Source organism: Manis javanica, chromosome 14 (assembly GCF_040802235.1).
Source record: "Manis javanica isolate MJ-LG chromosome 14, MJ_LKY, whole genome shotgun sequence".
NCBI classification, from domain to species: Eukaryota; Metazoa; Chordata; class Mammalia; order Pholidota; family Manidae; genus Manis; species Manis javanica.
In genome coordinates this window covers 30,448,709-30,470,915 of record NC_133169.1, presented here as the reverse complement: position 1 = coordinate 30,470,915, position 22,207 = coordinate 30,448,709, and the positions used below count along the sequence as shown (strand labels likewise).

At 37.3% G+C, this 22,207-nt stretch overlaps 1 protein-coding gene across 1 annotated transcript; it reads left to right on the top strand.

The window, feature by feature from the left end:
• The first annotated feature begins 14,729 nt into the window (after window positions 1-14,729).
• Window positions 14,730-15,464, top strand: LOC140845971 (olfactory receptor 2C1-like). The gene has a single exon (XM_073221413.1). The coding sequence runs from the start codon at window positions 14,730-14,732 to the stop codon at window positions 15,462-15,464; it is 735 nt and encodes a 244-aa protein (XP_073077514.1).
• Window positions 15,465-22,207: the final 6,743 nt, after the last annotated feature.

Sequence of the window (22,207 nt, the reverse complement as noted above, 5' to 3'; positions counted from 1 at the left end):
GAAGCTCCTTTCCATTGAGTGGCATATGGAGCACAGAGGAAATGCTTCTCAGGAGGTCCCTGGGGCCTTTTATCCTTGCAAGTGATTAGCTGCCAGGTCAGAAATGTGGCAAGTGCCAGCAGAATGAAAATATGTTTGCCTTCTTTTTAGTAAGCGAACTGAGCCCCCACTTTAACTGTTTTGACTATTTTTCAATGTATCCCTTGTTAACATAATCAAGTAATTGATTCATTGATTATATATGTTAAAATTTTAATAGGCTTTGATTTACCCACTAACTCCATCAGTGTTCATTGAGTGCCGGATATGTACCCATTTCTGTACTTGTCATTGATATCATGACATAATAGGGATTAAAGGACGTCATAAAGAATTAAGACATTTATCAGTCTGAAATTGATTGCATATGCCATTACATAACTAAAAATAGAGGCGATTGAGGAATTCAAGCAATATATTTATACAACAGATAACAAGGATAAGATATACTTTTTGTGTTTAAGAATAAAATGGAGGGTAAAACATATTTTAGGAGGCATACAACTATGAATAACAAAATTGCATACTGGAGTATAGAATATTTTGTTAATTGTTTTCTATGAAACTGTGTAGCATATTGAAAAGATCTATGTATTTGAAAACCAAGTTCTAAATAAAACAATTTGATAGACAGGAATAGAAACATTTATTTGAAGAATAATATATTTCACTTTAGAGAACATTATATGTCATTAGAAAAGAAGTAAAAGTAAAACAGAAAAATTGATGTAACTACCAAGATTATGAAGTGTTTTCTCTTGAAATGAAATGCAATAAAATATGATATTTCTGTGTAATATAACTCAAATATTATATTTGAGATGTCAAAGGAATAATTATAATAAAATGGAGAATAATACTGAACTGATGAAGCATGATAAAAATATAGAAGAAATATAAAATAAAAAAGAAAATTATGTTATGAAGAAAAGTAGAGTAAGCATTAGCTTTAAATGATTTATGACTTGAAGATAGGGCTTGTCATCCTGAAGAAATACAAAATACAAAACATTTACAAAATACATTTGGAAACCAAATAAAAGTGTCAAAAATAAAATGTATTTATTATGATTGAAAATATAACTAATGAATAAGAAAAATATATAACTAGATCTAGTTTTCAAAAAATGATATAGAATTTTATATAGCTAAATATATAATGCAAAAATGTAGTACAACAAATATCAAGTGAAAATTGCTAGGAAATCTGGGCAAAAACATGTTGTCACCACATAGAAGTAAATATGTAAAGACCTCTTAATTCTCTTTAATGATAAAAAATGATAAGAAAATTAGAGCAATATTTACCAAAGTTTTAGTGAAATGTCTTTTAAATAGCAAAGCACTTCTTCAAGTTTTATAGAAGAAAAAGAACTTCAATAAGTGATACTTTAGGAAATAGAGCACCCATATAACCTTTATAAAATTAGTGTAGGACAAACCTTAGCTCACTCAGTAATGAATGGAGAAATTATGTTAACTACAATTATAGTGAAACTTAGAATATTTAATAATAGCACATGAGGAAATACAACTGTGCATGACTAAATAAATGAAGTCATGGGGAAAAAAAAGAACACAAATGTCAGAAATCATGAGCATGTGGAAATAATAATATAACCAGCAAGGTCCAGAGGTTGGTGAAATGGATGTGCGAGTGTGAATGAGGAGTACTGTGCCCCCCAACATGTACAAGTCTTCCTTGTCCTTTATGTCTTCATAAAGCCAATTCTTTCCTTGGAAGAACAACTCATTCACAATTTAAAGTTGGAGAAACAGCTAACAGAGGTATAATTAAGGTATTATACATAAGTTTATCTAAATTAGGTGCATTTTTGAATGGTGGTAGAATTTGTAAATGTACTGGTTTCCTTTTCTCTTAAGTGATGGTAATTAAATGATGTAGAAAATTGAAGAAATAAATGTTTATATAAATTATTTTAGCATAAAAGTATATAACATTATTTTAGTATAATAAAAAAACTATAAAATTATGGCTTCTTGAATATACACCCATCCAATACATAATTAACAGGCTGAGATAAAGAAAAGCAAAGGAAACATAGCAAATGTAAGATGTAATAAAAGAAATGAAACATATTTATGACATGCATAAATGGAAATGAAATAGATACACGTATTTAAAAAAGTATTATACAGGATTAGTGGAAAATGTAGATTTCTGTTACAATAAATATTCATCTCTAAAGGATAGTATAATTGGCTGGCTTACTGTCATATAGCTTCCAACACCTTCAAATTTACTTTTTTCTCCATGTGGGTAAAATTGTAAGACTTCCAGATTCTCTCTTCTGACCTTGGTGCATCTCCATACCAACAGGTGTTTCAAAGAGGTGGAGAGAAGAAGCGCATCTCCATCAACAGGAGATTACAGTGGGAGTGGGGAGTGAGGGCACTCGGGAACCAGAGGTTTGATGGGGCCCATTTGCAGCTGGGTCATAAGAGAGAGTGTCAAGCAGAAGTGTACAACTGCTTGTAAGCAATAAATGGGTTTTTACCACTTTATTTCTCCCTTTGACTGATTTCAGCTTCAAACATTATTTGACCAAGGCTGGTAGCATACTTTTCCCACCAGAGTTACACCTGGAGGTAGTTGGCAGGACCTCTTGTGGGTAACATTGCAATATTTCCAGAATCTCTTGCCTGGCCTTAGTGCATCTCCATATCAAGAGGTGTTTCCAAGGGATGGAGAGAAATAGCCATCTCCATATGAATAGGTAATTACAAGGGTGAGTGAGGACATATCTGCACTAGAGAGGTTGGGTAGGGTATCTTTTTCTGAAGCTGGGTTGGGAGAGACACAGGACAACTGCTTGTAAGAAATAGATGGGTTTCTTCCACTTTATTTCTCCCTTTGACTAATTTTGGTTTCAAAGGTATTTTGCCTTGGGATTTTCCCCCGGATTTACATCTGGTGGCAGTCAGCAGGACTTCTGAACCTGAATTCTGTCTAAATGGGTGTGACCTTTGGGCGGGCTGCCCCTAGCTGCGGCAGGGAGATGCTCAGAACCCCCACTGTGGATGGTGGGAAGGCCCTAGTGGCTGCAGAGGTAGAGGGTGCAGCTTCACCTGGGAGCCCCTGTCTGTGGGGCTTCCAATTAGGGAACCCCCAGTGGAGAACTGGTCTAGGTTAAAGCACCTCCTAGAGGGGTGGGGCTTTCCCAGAAGAGGGGGAGGGTGGAGACACTGGAAGCTGTGGAATTAGCTTTCTGTGAGATAGAAGACTGCTCAGAGGCCCTGAGTGGCTGTGTAGCAGCCGGGGATTGCGGGATGCCTTCTCCTCGAGGTAGTGGAAAGTGTTATCAAGGAGACAGAGGGACTTCAGCAGGAGAGAGACACAGGTCAGCATCACTTGGACGGACTGGGTGATGAACTATGGGATGCCCTTAAGGAAGAGAGACAGCTATTGAGAAGACAGGTCACGCTCCTGGAAGGATTCCTTAGAGCAGTGAAGAGCGGGGAGGCAGCCGGCGAATCCACATTGCAGGAGGCCATGGAGGAGGAAAGAGCGGTGTCTTCACCCCAAGATGGTAGGGGAGATGCTGGGGGAGGATGAGAGAGTGGAGCTGAGGGCCAAGCTATTGCCAAGGTCACCACCCAAGGCACCCGCCTCTCCCATATTAAAGGCCTGCCCAACTGTAGTTAAGAAAATAAAAATGCAACAACCATGGGCTCCTGAGGGGGAGGAGCCACTCCCTCCCCAGGTTATGGAGCACTTAATGCTCTGCCCCTATACCCAGGATGAGCTGGTGGGCATGAGCATATGGTTTAGGCAGATGCCATCAAAACCTCTGCTGACGTGGCTTTTGCATCTCCAGGATATGGGGGTGGAAAAATTGTTATGTCAGGTCCTGAAATGAGTAGACTGGCTTCCCTGATGACTCTCCCTTCCCTCCGGCAGCGATTGCAAAGTGCCCATCACACCTCAGGGAATCAGGCACTTTTGGATTGGTTGACAGCATCCATCAGGGCAGTTTGGCCTAATAACAGTGATTTATCATACTTACCCACTAGCTGGAAAACATATGCAGAGCTCCAGCAGGTGTTATGGGAGCTGGGCAAGAAAGTATCATCTATATTATGGACCCCCAGGGCCCCGATGAGGAGTTGTTCACTGTAGGAATGAGAAATTGGGTGCTGCATACAGCTCCCCATCTCTCCTTGAGTCCCTAGAGAATACTCTTGCCCGTCACATAGGACAACCCATAAGGGAGGCTACTCATACTTAGCAGATCTGGGCTTGGAGGGAAGTACAGGCTGTGACTGAAAGGAGAGGTGCAAAGGGCCCCGTGAAGGTCTCAAGGACCCAGATGTGGGTTGATTTGATAAAAGCCGGGGTAGTGAAAGAGAAACTTGATGGGAAGCCCAGTAGGATCTTGTTAGAACCGTGGCACCAATTAAAGCCAGAGCAGCCATTCCAGCTGCTGAGGTCCAGGATGTGGAAGCCAGAAGCAAAGGCCCATGTAAAGAAAATACCATGGAAAATATTTTAGGATATGAAAAATGAAAAATAAATGTTTCTGAGATAATAAAAAGAGATAAACCATATTAAAAGATTTCTATAAGTGTGTCTAATGATTAATCATAGGCTCTATATTCTATCAGAATTTCTTACATATGAATTAGTAAATGATTAGCATATCAAATCTTAAAGGGCACAAACCTTTATGAAAAACTTGAAGATGACCTATCAATATAAAAGCACACATGAATCACAAATACGAAAATTATATCCACAATAGGGCCTATTCAGACTTGGTGCATCACAGAAGGAAAAAATAGGTGATTACCACTAGTATTGTGAATAAAATAAAACAACCAAACGCTGCCGTCTGTGGTGTGTCAGGGTAAATGCTTGATGGGAAGCAGCATGGATATATTATTCAGAAAAGGGCATATATTTAAATAAAAAAATTAACAACAAAATCAAGGAATTATTTACATAGATATTCATCTCAGTGTTTAAGATTAGTAAAATGATGGAAGAACTCTACATTTATAGTAATAGAAAATCTTTATATGTTTCCTATCACTAAGGCAAATATAAATATTTATATTCAAAGGAGTAATTTTCTATAGGTATTTAAAATCATGAAAATATTACATAATTTTATATTGAGAGAAATATGGAGCTATATACAGTGGGATTCCATTTGATATCTGATATAATTCATGTTTTATTAATCAATTTAAATTATTTATTAAAAATATGCATTGAAAGTAAGAAACCAAATTTTATAATACATAAATATATTGATGGTAGGACAGTTGCCTTCATTTCTTCTTTCTGTTTCATTAATATTTTATATCATTTATACTGTTATAACATGCATTCATAGAGTAAAAATGGTAGCTTTTGTAAACAAAAGTCAATATGATTTTGTCAAGAAACAACCTGCAATACAATATATTTTTATTTTTTCTTTATGTAAACAAGATGTGAATTCATGATACCATTTCAAAACCAATAGCCGTTGAATTACTTGAACTTTCTTGTCCAAATGCCATGGTCTCATGCACTATTTGTCTCTGAGCCAGATGGAGACAAGTTGATGAAATAATATGGTGGGAATGAGAGAACTGAGGAGGTGATGTTGTGGGATGGAGCGGAATGGACATGCTGAATCGGAGTCAGGGTGCCTCACAGAGAACGAATGCCGTCAGTTTCAGGGTGACGGTGTGAACTTAGAGTAGAGAAGGTGTGTTTGGGCTGATGTATCTGACCACCTGCAGGGCACAGGGCTTGCGCTTTCCCCACCATGCTGGGGATCTCGGAGCTGACACACTCCTTCAGCCACTGGCTATTTGCGCTTCCTGTTCCCCTGGAGTGAAGTGACCTTCCTCTCTCTGTTTCTGAACCCTTCATTGTTATCCTCAGTTATAATATACTGCCTTTTCCTTATATCTAGATCTTGTCACCTAAAATAGTTGAATCCTTTTGATTTGCTGTGTTACTTTCTCTCTCATATCCATGGGACTGTGAGTTTGAGACAAGAAGATATTTAATCTCTCCTGTTTCCAGCATATTCTCATACACAGGCCAGTGAGTGGCACATGGCAGTCATTCAATCAGTACCTCTGAAGTTGATTGTTAAGACGTTTCTTACAGTGTGTCTCAAACTTTTACATTGTTTACTTTCAAATTTTGATTTTCACAATATACAAACTCAGTTTCCTTTACTTATTAACAGCATTATTTTGTGTCCTATGCCTTTTACATTTTGATTTCCTCTGAACTATTCTATAGCCGCTGGAAGATAGCAAAATACTATTCCTGTACTATTTTCCCAGATCAGTTTCCCCAGGTTAGTATTATTTAGCTAATGGCAATGCACCAACTTCTTTTCCTGCCCATGAAGCAGAGCTTTGAAATAATCAAATTTCATAATTTTTCACATTAATTTATTTATACACTTTATGATTAAAAAATTCATTTACTATCCCCAGTTTACTATGAGAGAACAGAAGAAATATTTATTGTGTGATAATTAGAGACCAATTTCAGTGCTTTCTGTTCAACTAGTTTTATAATGTTATGTGTTCTTCTGCTGAAAGGTGACAAATAATATTATAATGTTATTCCATTAATCTGGACATGAGTTTTCAAGATGGGAGTTATTATAACCATTTCTAATATGATAGTGTCTCAAGATCTTAAACTTGTTTACTTAAATAACAAATTTTATTGACCTTTCTTGGTTTTATTATTCTTATGATGGCTCTGTTGTACCTGCCTCTGAGTTCTGTGGACATTGAGATGCTGCTGAAGGAAAAATAAAGGGTCTCTGTGCTGACAGAACAAAAGCCAAGGAGCAAATCAGCCCCCTCCACATCTCCACCATCTGAACTGCTCACGTGCATCTTGATAGTTTATCCTAAGTCAAAGGTAAATTTTCAGATCCACAGGAGACTGTATACTTAGATTTTTTTTCCATGTTCTAGTGGAGAAAAATGTACATTTGAAGGTGTTGGAAGCTGTATAATGGTAAACCAGCCAATGACAGTATCCTTTAGACATGAATATTTATTGCAACACAAAGTCAGGTTTTTCCTTTAATCCAATATAATATTCTTTTTTTAAATAGGTGTGTCTATTCCACTTCCACTTATGTATGTCATAAACATGTTTCATTTCTTTTCTTGTCTCTTATTTTTGTTGTTTCCTTTTTTTAACTACCTTTGCTTTTCTTTATTTTTGCCTGTTAATTGTGTGCTGGAGTGTTAAATGTTTGAGAAGCCTCAGTTTTATAGTTTTATTTATATATTATACTAAAATAATGTTATACTGTTTTACAAAAAAGAATTTACATAAGACATTTGCTTCTTCATTTTGTCTACATCATTTAATTATCATCACTTAAGAAAAAAGCAAATGAGTACATTTAAAAATTCTATTACCATTCAAAAATACACCCAACTTAGTTGTTATTTATTTTAATACCTTTAAAATAAATTTATGCACAATGGCCTTAATTATAGATCTGTTAGCTGGTTCTCCAGCTTTAAACTGTGAATGGGTTGTTCATAAAGGATAAAAAAGACTTGTACATATTGGGGGACAGAGTACTCCTCATTCACACTCTCACATCCATCTCACCAACCTCTGGATCTTGTGCTTATATTATTATTTTCACATGCTCATCATTTGTAACATATTTTCTATTTTTTCCCGTGGCTTTGTTTATTTAGTCATGCATCGATGCACTTCCTCATGTGCTATTATTAAATATTCAAAGTACCATTATAATTCTACTTAAGAGTTTCCTAGTTTTATTATCCAGCTGGATGCTCTATTTCCATAAGCATCACTTACTGAAGTTCCTTTTCTTCTTCTATAAAACTTGAAGAAGTGCTTTGATGATTAAAAGATATTCCACTAAAACTTTGGTAAATATTGCTCTATTTTTCATTTAATTTTTTATCACTACAGAAATTTCAGAGATCTGTTACATATTTCCTTCTGTATGGTGACTAGACATTTTTGCCCAGAGATCCCAGGAATTTTCACTTGATACCTATCATACTATATTTTTGCATTATGTATTTAGCTGTATAAAATGCTATGTCACTTTATGAAAAGTAGACCTGGGCATATATTTTTATCATATTCATTAGTCATATTTTCAATTGTAATAAATAGATTTTATTTTGGACACTTTTATTTGGTTTCCAAATGTATTTTCCAAATGTATTTTGGAAATGATTTTCTTCAGGATTATAAACCCCTTTTCAAGTCAGAAACATTTGTAGTTTATGTCTACTCTGCTTTTCTTCATATCATAATTTTCTTTTTCATTTTATATTTCTTCTCTATTTTTATCACAGTTTATCAGTTAAATATTATTCTGCATGTTTATAATTCCTTGACATGTCAAATATGGCATTTGAATTATATTACACAGAAATATATTTTATTAATTTCATTTCAAAAGGAAAACCTTCAAATCTTTGTAGTTATATCAATTTTTCTATTTTTATTTTACTTCTTTTATTACTTTTGATATGTAATGTTATCTAAAGTGAAATATCTTACTCTTTAAATAAATATGTTTTTATTCCTGGTTATCAAATTGTTTTTACAGAACTTGATTTTGAAATGCATTTAAAGCCTTTTAGATCTTCAAAAAATGCTACACAGTTTTATAGAAAAACAATTAACAAGATGTTCTATAGTCTAGTATATAATTTTGTTATTCATTATCACATCCCTGTAAAAACATATTGTCTAATATTTCATCCTTTAATAGAATATTTTATTCTTAAACACAAAAAACATCATTATTGCCTTTTGTGGAAATATGGCTTTGAATTCCCCAATCCCTTCTATTTTTAGTTATGCAATTTTAGTATATGCAATCAATTTCAGACTGATGAAAGTCTTAATTCTTTATGAGTTTCTTTAATCCCTACTCTGTCATTACATCAATGATGTACAGGAATGGGTACATGACTGGCACTCACTGAACACTGATGGAGTTAGTATGTAAGTCAATCCCTTTAAAATTTTTAACATATGTAATCTCTAAACCAATGTTTATGTTAATAAAGAATCAATTGAAAAGCAGTTAACAGAAAACAGCTGAAGCAGTGTCTTAGTCCATTTACTAAAAACAAGGGGAATATTTTTCTTTCTATAGGCACTTGCCACATTTCTGACCTAGCAGCTAATCACTTGCAAGGATAGAAGGCCCCAGGGACCTCCTGAGAAACATTTCCTCTGTGCTCCATACACCACTCAATGGAGAGGAGCTTCATTCTTTTTCTGCCCATCTCCTAATGCCTAGACAATTCCATGTACTTAAATAGGGAGGCAGGCAGCCTCCAAAGAGGGAGGTCTGCAGTCAGCCTAGACAGGTTTGTGTTCTCAAAACTCTGCCACTGACCTGCTTTCTACCCAGGTAAGCTATATACATTTCTAAGCTGCAAGAGTTAGAAAATTAAGAAAGAAAGATCATATTTGCATATATTTAGAAAACAGAACCTCTTCCTGTAGCTGAAGGAAGTTATATGAGGTTCACTGAAATGTATGGAGCAAGATATATTTTACGACGTCAAAATTATCTTAGTGTTTTATTCACGAAAATAGCTGAAGGATCTTGTGCTTTATATTTAGTGTAGAACTTGTATGTTAACACACACAGACACACAACCATTTAACTGTTTTCATGAATGTTTGCTTACAGAAAATATGCTGTACACTGTTATATTTCTCATATCACAATAGTAAAATTTAAAAATTCTTCCTATTGGATAACATAAACAGGAAGTGGATTGCTTATTAAAGTAATGTTTTACACTAAACCCTAGATTTTCACATCATTCCATATTTTATATATGCCAATCTAAAACAGGATCAGCCTTAAGGAATTAGTAGACTATTTAGAACTAAAACCTGTTAAATATAACATAACATCATTGAAAGTTTCTGTCATATTCTAATGAAGATAGGAGAGAGAGAGAGAGGGAGCTATTCTCCCTGAATGTATTAGTTAACTTTCAAAAATGATGAAATATAGTTGATACACAATATTATATTGGCTTTAGATATACAACATAGTGATTCAGCAATTGTACACATTACTGTGTTGGTTAATTTTTGGGCATTACCATGACAATGGAATGAGTGATTACTTGATAAGATTGTACCACAGCTTTTGGAAAATAGAGCAGAAAAATTGTCATTGTAATATTCTTAGGCAGAAAAATAGATATAGTTGGTGGAGAGAGAATAAGGCCAGTGAAGCCCACTACATGGGACTCAAGGAGTTACCCAGATAGAGCCAGAGAGCCAGGAAGGACTCAGAGTCAGCACCCTTTGCAGTGTGAGTTCAATCCACAGGCTCTGAGTCTGGGCTGACCTTGAGACCTGCTCCAGCTGATGCAGGTGAGAGAGGGCAGAGACCTGGGACAAGCATCATGAAGAACTTTCCTAAAAATGCTGAGGTGTGACTAGCAGATTGGGAACAGGAGGGACTTACCTTGAGGCTAAAATTCCTTTCAAGAGCAGAGAGTTGGGTGGGTTAGATCCCTAACATACTCTTTTGTAATCAGCCAGTGACTGGTCCTAAGGCAGGGCACACAGTCTTACCCGATGAGTTCCCAGGGCTTGGGGGTGGCCACTCTCCTGGAGAGGCACAAGAGGTTTGTCCTGCAGAATCCCCTAGAGGGCTGGCTGAGGATAATGACATGCTGTCTCCCACCAGAGACAGACATTGGGAGACCATCTGACAAGCTTATGCCCTCGACCCTTTACCTTTTTCACATTCTTGAAACTCAGTAAAAGACAGAATCCCAGCTTTTGGGTATGCCTCTCTCTGAGGTTGCCCACACTGGCCCTTGAGTGTGTACCTCTTTACTTACAGTAAACTTCTCACGGCTCAACCGACTGCATTTTGTCTCTGTACTCTCCCAGTTGTACTTGTCCATGTTACTTTGCTGTTTCATTCTATTCTCTAGGCTTAAGCACAATCCTTCCCCTGTCTCTGTCCCACCTCAGCGTGGCAGGGAGGGGCTGCTGGGAGCTCTGATCTGGGCTGCAAGTTCCCATCCACAGGGCTTGCAGCCTCATGCTTGCTGGCAGGCTGCCTGAAAATCCCTTTTCTTTGCCTCGGGAAGTTATTGGAACATCATCTCACTCCATCCAGAACTCTGTGGCTTCCCCAAATCCTGGGGTGGGAGGGAGTCCACATGGTGCAGATCCAAGCGGACCCTGGGCATAAGTGACTCTGGCTTTAGGAGTTGGCAGGGGAGGTGCCCTTTGCCCGGGAGTTCAGTGACCTTCCCTGATTTCTGTTCTTCCTTGCCCTCTGCAGCCTGCAGGGCAGCGGTCATTCCTTCCTACTTTGCCTTAATGGATTCCTTCCTCCCCTTGTGCTCAGACATCCCTGACTCCAAGCCACAAACCTCCCAACAATGCAGTGAAATGAGGAAGGATTCTTGAGTAAATATTCTGAAAATTTAGTAACAAATTAAGAATAAATTATGGATCATTGAGCAAAGGCAATAAAGAAAATACCATGAAAAATAAAATTATGACTTAAAATATATATCTATATATCTCTATTTATCTACTTATCTATCATCTCCCTGTCAGCTACCTGTATCTGAGAAGAAGAAAAAAAGGATGAACTGTATGAAACTTTTTAAATTTAGTAATTTATGGGGTTTACATGACAAATCAAAGGTTGAAGGTGTTTAATGCATAAGCATCTCTTCCATGTTAGGTAGATAAACATCTCACATTAATTTTTAAAATGGCACAAAATTTCAGTGAAGAAGAATTTGCAGATGACGATAATACAAAAGAGCATGTGAATGATAAAAATGCAAATTAAATCCATAAACGGGGCCTTGCTCTTCTACTTGCAGAATCACAGGCAGGAAACGGGATGGTTATCAGTGGTTCTGAAGTGAAGGAAAAAGGTGATATCCTCGGATGGTGTATCAGGATAGAAAGTGAATGGGAAGCAGAGTAAAACATGAATCAAAAAGAAATTATTTTTAAAAAAGTAATTATAGTTTCAAGGAATTAGTTACATAAAAATTAAGTGCTGTTTTAGATTAACAAAACTATAGAACAACACATTATGTTTTACTAATTTTATTTTCATTTTTGTTGATATATTTTCATTGAAATAGAGTTGATATACAACATTATGTTGGTTTCAATTATACAACAGAATGACTCCAGTTATATACATTTTTAAAAATAGAAAAGTTGTATCCAAATTCTGTTAGTAAGGCAAAATATTAGTAGCTTTAAATACAATTCAAATATGATTTTTCTAAAACTATTTAAAACATGAGACTAAGGGCACAATTTAAATATTTAGGAAAATTAGAGTCATATAGCATGATTCTACTTTACATTTGATATATTTTTTATGGTCTATACTATGTCTATTTACCTATAGGTATTTTTTAATTTATAAAAAATAAATCAAATCTTAGAGAAATATTATATTTAATGGTGGGATTAGAAGTGCCTTTATTTTTCAAATAATCCAGTGTTCTTAGTAGGATTTTATAGTGTGAAAACAGATCATTTTACAAAATAGTTCAAAGTAATTATGATTAAAAAATAAAATTTCATATTTTCTTTACACATAGAAAACAACTGAACCCTTGATATAATTTTAAAACAAAAGGCAGTTGAACAACTTGAACATTTTCATGCAAATGCTACAGTTACATTCAGCATTGCAGTCCATGGCATGGGGGAAGGGCACAGGAGGGAAACCACTGCAGAAACTGAGAGAACCCGTGAAGTGATGCGTGGGGCAGAACAGAATGGGCATTCTGTGCTACATGCAGGGTGCTTGCAGAGAACAAAATGCTGCCAGTTCAGGGCCCGTCCGTGGGAATTTGGAAGAGAGCAGCTGACCGCACGCGTCATCCTGCCCACACTCACTGCACAGGGTCTTGCCCTCCCCCCCACCAGGCTGGCCCCTTGCAGGAGACACACATCCTCAGCACCGCACAGCTCCCTTCCTGCTCTCCCTGAGCGGAGCTGAATCTTCCACTGTTACCCTCGGTATAAATCCTGATTTGTTTGCATTTAGAGAGCTTATCCTGTAAAATACATGAACCCTTATGACGTATTTGCTCATTTCTTTACTTTCTCTCTCTTTCTCTTTCCTGTGAGCCTGCAAACTGTACTAAACAGGGACTCCATCTGTCTTAATCACAGTGCATTCCCACACTGTAGCAGAGAGCCGGGTACATGACAGGCACTGAACAAACACCTGTGGGGACACTATTGAACAGAATATGTCCCCCATTGTTCTACACATTTTTACATTGTTTGCTCACTTTTCGAAATCTGATTCTCACAATCTGACTCAGTTTCTGTTCAGAACAGTGTTTTATGTGTCCAGTGTCACTCATGTTGCTAATGTTCTCTGAAAAATTCTACAATTTTTGGAAGACAGAAAGTTGATATTGAAGGCCAATGTTTCCCATAAGCAATGCTTGAGGCTGGTATTACACATGTGATGCCTGTGCATCATCTCTTTTCCCTGCCCTTGAAGCAGAGCTTTAGGATAATCACAGGTTTCATGATTTTGCACTTTAATTCACTTCTATATAATTATGGTTCTTGGTTAAATTTATTGTGTCCAGTTGTTTATCGAGGAGAAATTACTGCACATTGGTGGGGTAGAAATCAGACAACATTCATAGAGGTTACAGTTTTGTAATACTTAGTGTTTTATGCTAGAAGTTAACAGACACTGTCAGACCCTCATCCCTGTGACTTGGACTTGAGCCCCATGAGGTGGGATCTACTGTAACCACATCTAGACAGGACTGCCAACTGAGGTTTCACAGTTGTTTACTTAGAAAGTGAAAGAATAAGTTGTACAAACGTGGTTTGCCTCATTTAAACACTAGTATGTCTCCTTTGCCAAGGTGGGTTTCTTAGACATGGAGATGATTCATGTTTGAGGTCTCTGTCAAGAGTCTGGAATCAGTGCAGAAGGGCTTTGTTTCTGGGATGATCCTCATGTGATGGGTTCCTACAAACATCTTTAAAAACACCCATATAATATTATGTGCCTTTAGGGAATGTATACAAATGAAATATATTCAACATTTCATTTTGGATATTTGTGACAGTGACCACATACTTGACAGAAAGGACAAGTGGAGAAAATATGCATATTACCTAAGGTAAATTTTCAAGGTAGCCACAAATGTTTTTGTGATTACATATTTGAATTTCAAGTTGGAATTGAATTCCAAGAAGAGTATCTTACAAATATGCATTAGGTGAAAAACAACCACGTGGAAGACACATTGGAATCTGTTAAATATATGAAACAATATTCATATGGACTATGCCCAGGTCCTCTTGAAAAAGTAATCTACTTTCTCTAAATAAATTGTAGTAGAGCCTTTTTGCAAAATTTGTTTGCAACTCTTACTTATATTTATGTCCAAATCCCAGTAACAAAAGCAACAGGAATGACTAATAAGAGCTTCCCAGGGGGCTTCATCCTACTGGGCTTCTCGGAATGGCCCCTGCTAGAAACCGTTCTCCTCTGGGCTGTGATCCTCTTGTACACCATGGTCGTCCTCTCCAACCTGACCATCGTCCTGCTCTCCTGCGCGGACCCTCGGCTTCATAGTCCCATGTACTTCTTCCTTAGTACACAAGTGCTGCGCCCCAGATGTTGTCCAACCTGTGGGGGCCAGACAAGAGCATCACCTACACAGGCTGTGCCATCCAGCTCTACGCATTCCTCTGTGTGGGCGTCACAGAAGGCGTCATGCTGGTGGTGATGGCCTTTGACCGCTACGTCGCTATCTGCCGGCCCCTGCACTACACCGTAATCATGAGCCGTCCGCTGTGCTGGAAGCTGGTGCTCATGGCCTGGCTGTGCGGCCTGCTGGAGTCTGTGACCCAATCTTCCCTCACATTCCAGCTGCCCTTCTGCGCCCACCACGGCCTGGATGACTTTCTGTGTGAGGTGCCTGCCCTCATAAGGCTGGCCTGTGGGGACACCTCTGCAAATAAATTGCCGATGTCCATCACTTCTGTTCTCTTGACCATTTTGCCAATGGTGTTGATCATGATTTCTTACGGCTTCATAGCTCAATCCTTGGGAAAAATCCTGTCTGAGGAGGGAAGGCAGAAGGCCATTGCCACCTGCCCCTCCCACCTCACCATGGTCCTCATGTTCTTTGGGACAGTGGCCATGGTGTACACGGACCCTAAGAATCAACTTGCTTCAAAGCATGGCAGGTTCTTCACCTTCCTCTATGCTTTGGTCACACCACTGCTGAACCCCCTCATCTATACCTTAAGGAACAAAGAAGTGAAGGGTGCCCTGCTAAGGCTGCTCTGCAAAAGTGTATCCACAAAGATGAGATCTTTTGAACTTGGAGGAAGTAGAAGGTCATGATACTCACCACTCCCTATCAGTGAGAAATTTTGAATTATCATTAAAAAAGGGTGGGTTTACTTATAAGGCATTAATTATGACTTATTTTCCTTTATTCCCATGTTTTTACAAGTTGTTTTTAAAAAAATATATACAAATATGATGCTAGGTTTGGGCATCTAATGAGTAGTCAAAATATTTTGTCTTTGGAGGAAAAATTTTTGTGGAGTTAAATTTCAGAAAACATCTATCTCAGGCAACATAAGTACCATGAGCTGAAAGTTTTTAATTAAAAACTGTTAAATTACAATGTATCTATTATTAATGAAAAGTCATAAAGAGAAATGTGTTTTATGTATTCTAACATGCAACTGGAAGGAAGGGAATTTTCCTGGCATTTCCCTAGGTCTTTACTATTTATACAGTCTTTCCTTTTAAATTTATGACAAGAAAATGTTGGCAATAAAGAAGAAATATCTCCTGCACTTATTGAACTATATAAAATTATTTCATTTCGTGTTGTGAGAGGATGAAACCATGACAGATGCCCATTAGATTTTTGAATCCAGTTCAGCTGTGGCCAGTCTTATTCCCTGAGACAGACCGATAACTTAAAGGAGACTTTAATAATGTAAAATAAGTATGAAAAATGTGAATGCCTCATTAATTCCCTGAGTTATCTCCTTTGTTATGAAATTGTACAAACACAGCTCTGTTCAAATTCTATTGATTTTTAGCAATTGGAACTTAGGTATTAAACTGGTCCCACCAATTTAATGCAATAATTTGAGTTGGAGGTTTCCAGTAAGTTTGCTGAAAGCATCTAGACCGTTCTGCCAGTAAAAATCTCAAAGCTATGAGGTACCTTGTAGGCCTATCTGTTCTCTGGCTTATCACGGAGGCTTTGGGGTGCTGTCAAATGTCATACCAAGAGTTAGTTAGGCAGAGGTCTGGGAGTAACATTCCTGTCAAATGTCTGGAAAGCAGATGGCTTAGAGCTAGAGGCTACAATTCATTTTGTTTACAGACCCTTGTAAACTTTGATGAATGTATTAACTAAATTACTTAAGAGACTTCAAAGGCAGCAGTGGCAGATTATCAGCACCTTAATCAACAGTGTGGGTTTACTTCTTGTACTTTCAAAGTCCAGTGTGGAGGCACACAGCTCTCTGGGGCAGTGTCCTGTGTGCGGGTTTCACAGTCCGAGCTGCTTCATCCTTGGGACCAGTCCATTTCCACGTGTGATCCCATGAGAGAATAGAGAGCTGGACAACTAAATGCTTCCTCCCAGAAGTTACACATGCCTCTTCCTCTTATGTTTCCCAGGACAGTGGAAGTCAATGGTCAAATAGGCTGTTTGAGATTTTTCTAAAATATCTGCACAATCGCAACATGACTGGGTGATAGGGATTACGGGAATGTTCACTGCACAGACATAAGGTAAAAAGAAGGACAGAGCTGCTGAGGCTTTGTGGAGATGGGAGGAGGGTTTCACAAAGCTGAACAAGCAGAGATTCACATTTCAGAGTAGTTGCGATTGTGTGGAATTGTTTTTGTAACAGTGGATGAAAACTTCATAGAAGGAAGAATTGCAAGAAATCCTTTGCACTGTTGGCTGAGCCAATGAAATGGCCACTGTGTGTATGTATTTTTATTTATCTTCTCATTTATCTTTCTTCACTATTTTGGTTCTTTCAATACCCATTCAATCCTTTCTTTCAAATAATTGCATTTTTTCCATTTATTTACACTTTAAAATATTTTCTTTGCCAACATGTGACCACTACCATCAGTCCTGTTAAATGTGTGAACTGATGCTTTTGAACTGCACGCGTCAACCACTGTTCACATGCTGAGTCAATTTATTAAGCACAGGGGCAGATGAGCAGTCAGAGATGCTCAGCAGATGGAGCGTTGGTTACTGTTTTTACGCATGGGCCCAATATGCAAGGTATTTCAAGTGATTTTGTGCAAATGGACACTGACCTTTTCATACTGAGAGACTCAGAGAAGTGGAAAACACAACTAAATGAGAAAAAAAGAGTCCTACCATTTGCAAGCCAGAGAGATACACAGCTAGAGCATTCTACCCAACAAAAACACGAGAGAACTTAAACATTCAAGATAGGCCATGTCCTGGGCCATGAACATCCTGAAGAAATTTACAAGTACTGAAACTATATATAGTGTGTTTTCCTGTAGTAACATTACCAAACAATATCAATAACACATTGCACCCACTTCAGGAAGCTGTGAAACTGCTCCTGCCTGATAAGACATGACTGTGGAAATTTAACTAATGGACATATTGAAAGCAAAGTGTTCTAGATTCAGAAAAATAGACATAGGATGGGTTAGTAAATGGAAACCTTACAAAGAGAATTTGGAAGAAAACTTCTAAAATAAAAAAATGGAAATCATAACAAATGGATGGAGGAAAAATAATAAACAATGTCTAAAGGGAACAAAATAACTGTTTCAAAAGGGAACTTTAATCTTAAGCAACATAAAAGCAGATATTAAATTAGAATACCATACTTTAAAATAATATAGGTATACAAATGTTTTGAATGCTTTAATTGAAGTACAGTCAATACACAATATTATATTAGTTTTAGAAGTACAACATAGGGATTCAACAATTATAAACATTACAAAATACCCTCCAGAATAGGCGTAGTTGCGCACTGTCACCACACAAAGCTAATACAATAGTACTGACCTTATTCCCTATGCGTTACTTTACATTCCTGTGGCATAAGTATTTTTTTTTTTGAGAGGGCATCTCTCATATTTATCGATCAAATGGTTGTTAACAACAATAAAATTCTGTATAGGGGAGTGAATGCTCAATGCATAATCATTAATCCACCCCCAGCCTAATTCTCATCAGTCTCCAATCTTCTGAAGCATAATGAACAAGTTCTTAGATGGTGAACAAATTCTTACATAGTGAATAAGTTCTTACATGGTGAAGAGTACAAGGGCAGTCTTCACAAAAACTTTCGGTTTTGATCACTCATTATGAACTATAAACAATCAGGTCAAATATGAATATTCATTTGATTTTTATACTTGATTTATATGTGAATCCCACATTTCTCCCTTTATTATTATTATTATTATTATTATTTTTATTTTTAATAGAATGCTGAAGTGGTAGGTAGATGCAAGATAAAGGTAGAAAACGTAGTTTAGTATTTATTGTAAGAGAGCAAATGTAGATGATCAGGTATGTGCCTATAGACTATGTGTTAATCCAAGCTAGACAAGGGCAATAACACATCCACAGATGCAGAAGATTTCTCTCAGAACAGGGGGGGTGAGGTTCTAAGCCTCCCCTCTGTTGATCACCAATTTCTCACCTGATGGCCCCCCTGTGACTGTGCCTGTCTTAGGTTGTTCCTCCCTTGAGGAATCTTACCCATCTCTGGCTAACCAGTCATCTTCCAGGGCCATACAGGGAAATGAAAAGTTGGTAAGTGAGAGAGAAGCAATATTGTTTGAAAAAGTTAGCTTTTTACTTCTTTGCAGATTTATGCCCTGTGGCTTCTATGTCCAGCATTTGTCTTGATTGTGCAAATGGACACTGACCTTTTCATACTGAGAGACTCAGAGAAGTGGAAAACACAACTAAATGAGAAAAAAAGAGTCCTACCATTTGCAAGCCAGAGAGATACACAGCTAGAGCATTCTACCCAACAAAAACACGAGAGAACTTAAACATTCAAGATAGGCCATGTCCTGGGCCATGAACATCCTGAAGAAATTTACAAGTACTGAAACTATATATAGTGTGTTTTCCTGTAGTAACATTACCAAACAATATCAATAACACATTGCCACTTGGAGGATTTATGATACTTTACCACTTGGAGGATTTATGATACTTGGTGAATTTGATATGAGGCACGAATTCTATTTAAGTGTTTTAATTAGGAAGGAAGAAGAAAAGCTATGGAGATAGCAGATGAAAGAAAACATGGGAAGATTGATTATTTCTTTGACATACTTTCTTGAAGAGTAACTTAAGCATGTATAGGTTTTAAACTACTAATTAAATTTTGCACACACATTAACATAATAGGAATACAGTTACATAACCAAAGCAGATCTATAATTACCAGCCATCTCCAGTGAAGCCAAGAAAACCAGTTAGGCACCCTAGGCATTTGTGAAAATGTGTCTATGATATAATGGATATTGTCCAACTGTATCTGAACAGTCTGAGAGAAATCAGACAAATTAAAACAGCCCATTCCTGGGAACTGTTCACATCCCATATGTTCTTTTAAAAGTAGATAGTCTATAGTTGTAAGATTTTTGGAGTGCTACAACTTGCACTTCTCTTAATTCTTGGTTGAGTTCCAACAGTATAGATCCAGTCAGATTTGTTGTTTTACTATATGCACAGGCCAGCTTACATATCTCCTTCTTCATTCTCATGGTAAGTCCAGGAAGCGGTGGGATGAATGCAGCTACAACTGCAGCATCGCCTGGATCTTTGTTGAGGTTTTTTGATGATCATCTTCTAGTATGACTCTTCCAGAGAGTGCTGATGTTAGAATTTCTTCTTCATATCGTATCTTAGTTCATTTTCTGGGTAGCCAAATTAGTCTTTGATCCTCTGTATAAACACAAACAGACCCTTTGCCCACAATTGATATGCCTTTTATATGATTGTGTAGAACTCATTGGAGGTCACCACACATGAACTGCTTTTTTTTTTAAGAGCAAGAAATATTATCAGAAAAGTGTACCTCCATAGCTGATCATCTGACACCCTTTAAGTGATCAAAATTAAGGATATTTAAATCATGCATTAATTGTTGATTTACAGTTAGTTTTATCCTATCAAGGGATAATCCCCCTTCTTTTTCTTTCTTTCTTTTTTGTTTTTGTTTACTTTAATCTACACTTACATGAAGAATATTATGTTTACTAGGCTCTCACTTGTACCAGGTCCCCCCTATAAACCCCTTTACAGTCACTGTCCATCAGCATAGCAAAATGTTGTAGAATCACTGCTTGTCTCCTCTGTGTTGTACAGCCCTCCCCTTTCTCCCACCCCCCCATGCTTGCTAATCTTAATACCCCTCTTCTTCTCCCCCCCCCTTATCCCTCCCTACCCACCCATCCTCCCCAGTCCATTTCCCTTTGGTACATGTTAGTCCATTCTTGGGTTATGTGATTCTGCTGCTGTTTTGTTCCTTCAGTTTTTCCTTTGTTCTTATACTCCACAGATAAGTGAAATCATTTGGTATTTTTCTTTCTCTGCTTAGCTTATTTCACTGAGCATAATACCCTCCAGGTTCATTCATGTTGCTGCAAATGGTAGGATTTGCCCTCTTCTTATGGCTGAGTAGTATTCCATTGCATATATGTACAACATCTTCTTTATCCATTCATCTACCAATGGACATTTAGGTTGCTTCCAATACTTGGCTTGTAAATAGTGCTGTGATAAACATAGGGGTGCATCTGTCTTTCTCAAACTTGATTGCTGTGTTCTTAGGGTAAATTCCTAGGAGTGGAATTCCTGCATCAAATGGTAAGTCTGTTTTGAGCATTTTGAGGAACCTCCATACTGCTTTCCACAATGGTTGAACTAATTTACATTCCCACCAGCAGTGTAGGAGGGTTCCCCTTTCTCCACAGCTTGCCAACATTTGTTGTTGTTTGTCTTTTGGATGGCAGCCATCCTTACTGTTGTGAGGTGATACCTCATTGTAGTTTAAGTTGCATTTCTCTGATAATTAGCGATGTGCAGCATCTTTTCATGTGTCTGTTGGCCATCTGTATTTCTTTTTAGGAGAACTGTCTTTTCAGTTCCTCTGCCCATTTTTTAATTGGATTATTTGATTTTTGTTTGTTGAGGCATGTGAGCTCTTTATATATTTTGGATGTCAAGCCTTTATCAGATCTGTCATTTACAAATATATTCTCCCATACTGTAGGGTTCCTTTTTGTTCTATTGATGGTGTCTTTTGCTGTACAGAAGCTCTTCAGCTTAAAATAGTCCCACTTGTTCATTTTTGCTGTTGTTTTCCTTGCCCGGGGAGATATGTTCAAGAAGAAGTCACTCATGTTTATGTCTAAGAGGTTTTTGCCTATGTTTTTTACATGAGTTTAATGGTTTCATGACTTACATTCAGGTCTTTGATCCATTTTGAATTTACTTTTGTATATGGGTTTAAACAATGGTCCAGTTTCATTCTCCTACATGTAGCTGTCCAGTTTTGCCAGCACCATCTGTTGAAGAGACTGTCATTTCACCATTGTATGTCCATGGCTCCTTTATCGAATATTAATTGAACATATATGTTTGGGTTAATGTCTGGAGTCTCTAGTGTGTTCCACTGGTCTGTGGCTCTGTTTTTGTGCCAGTACCAACTTGTCTTGATTACTATGGCTTTATAGTAGAGCTTGAAGTAGGGGAGTGAGATTCCCCCCTACTTTATTCTTCTTTCTCAGGATTGCTTTGGCTATTCAGGGTCTTTGGTGTTTCCATATGAATTTTTGAATTATTTTTTCCAGTTTATTGAAGAATGTCGCTGGTAATTTGATAGGGATTGCATCAAATCTGTATATTGCTTTGGACAGTATGGCTATTTTGACGATATTGATTCTTCCTAGCCACGAGCATGGGATGAGTTTCCATTTGTTAATGTCCCCTTTAATTTCTGTTAAGAGTGACTTGTAGTTTTCAGAGTATAGGTCATTCACTTCTTTGGTTAGATTTATTCCTAGATATTTTATTCTTT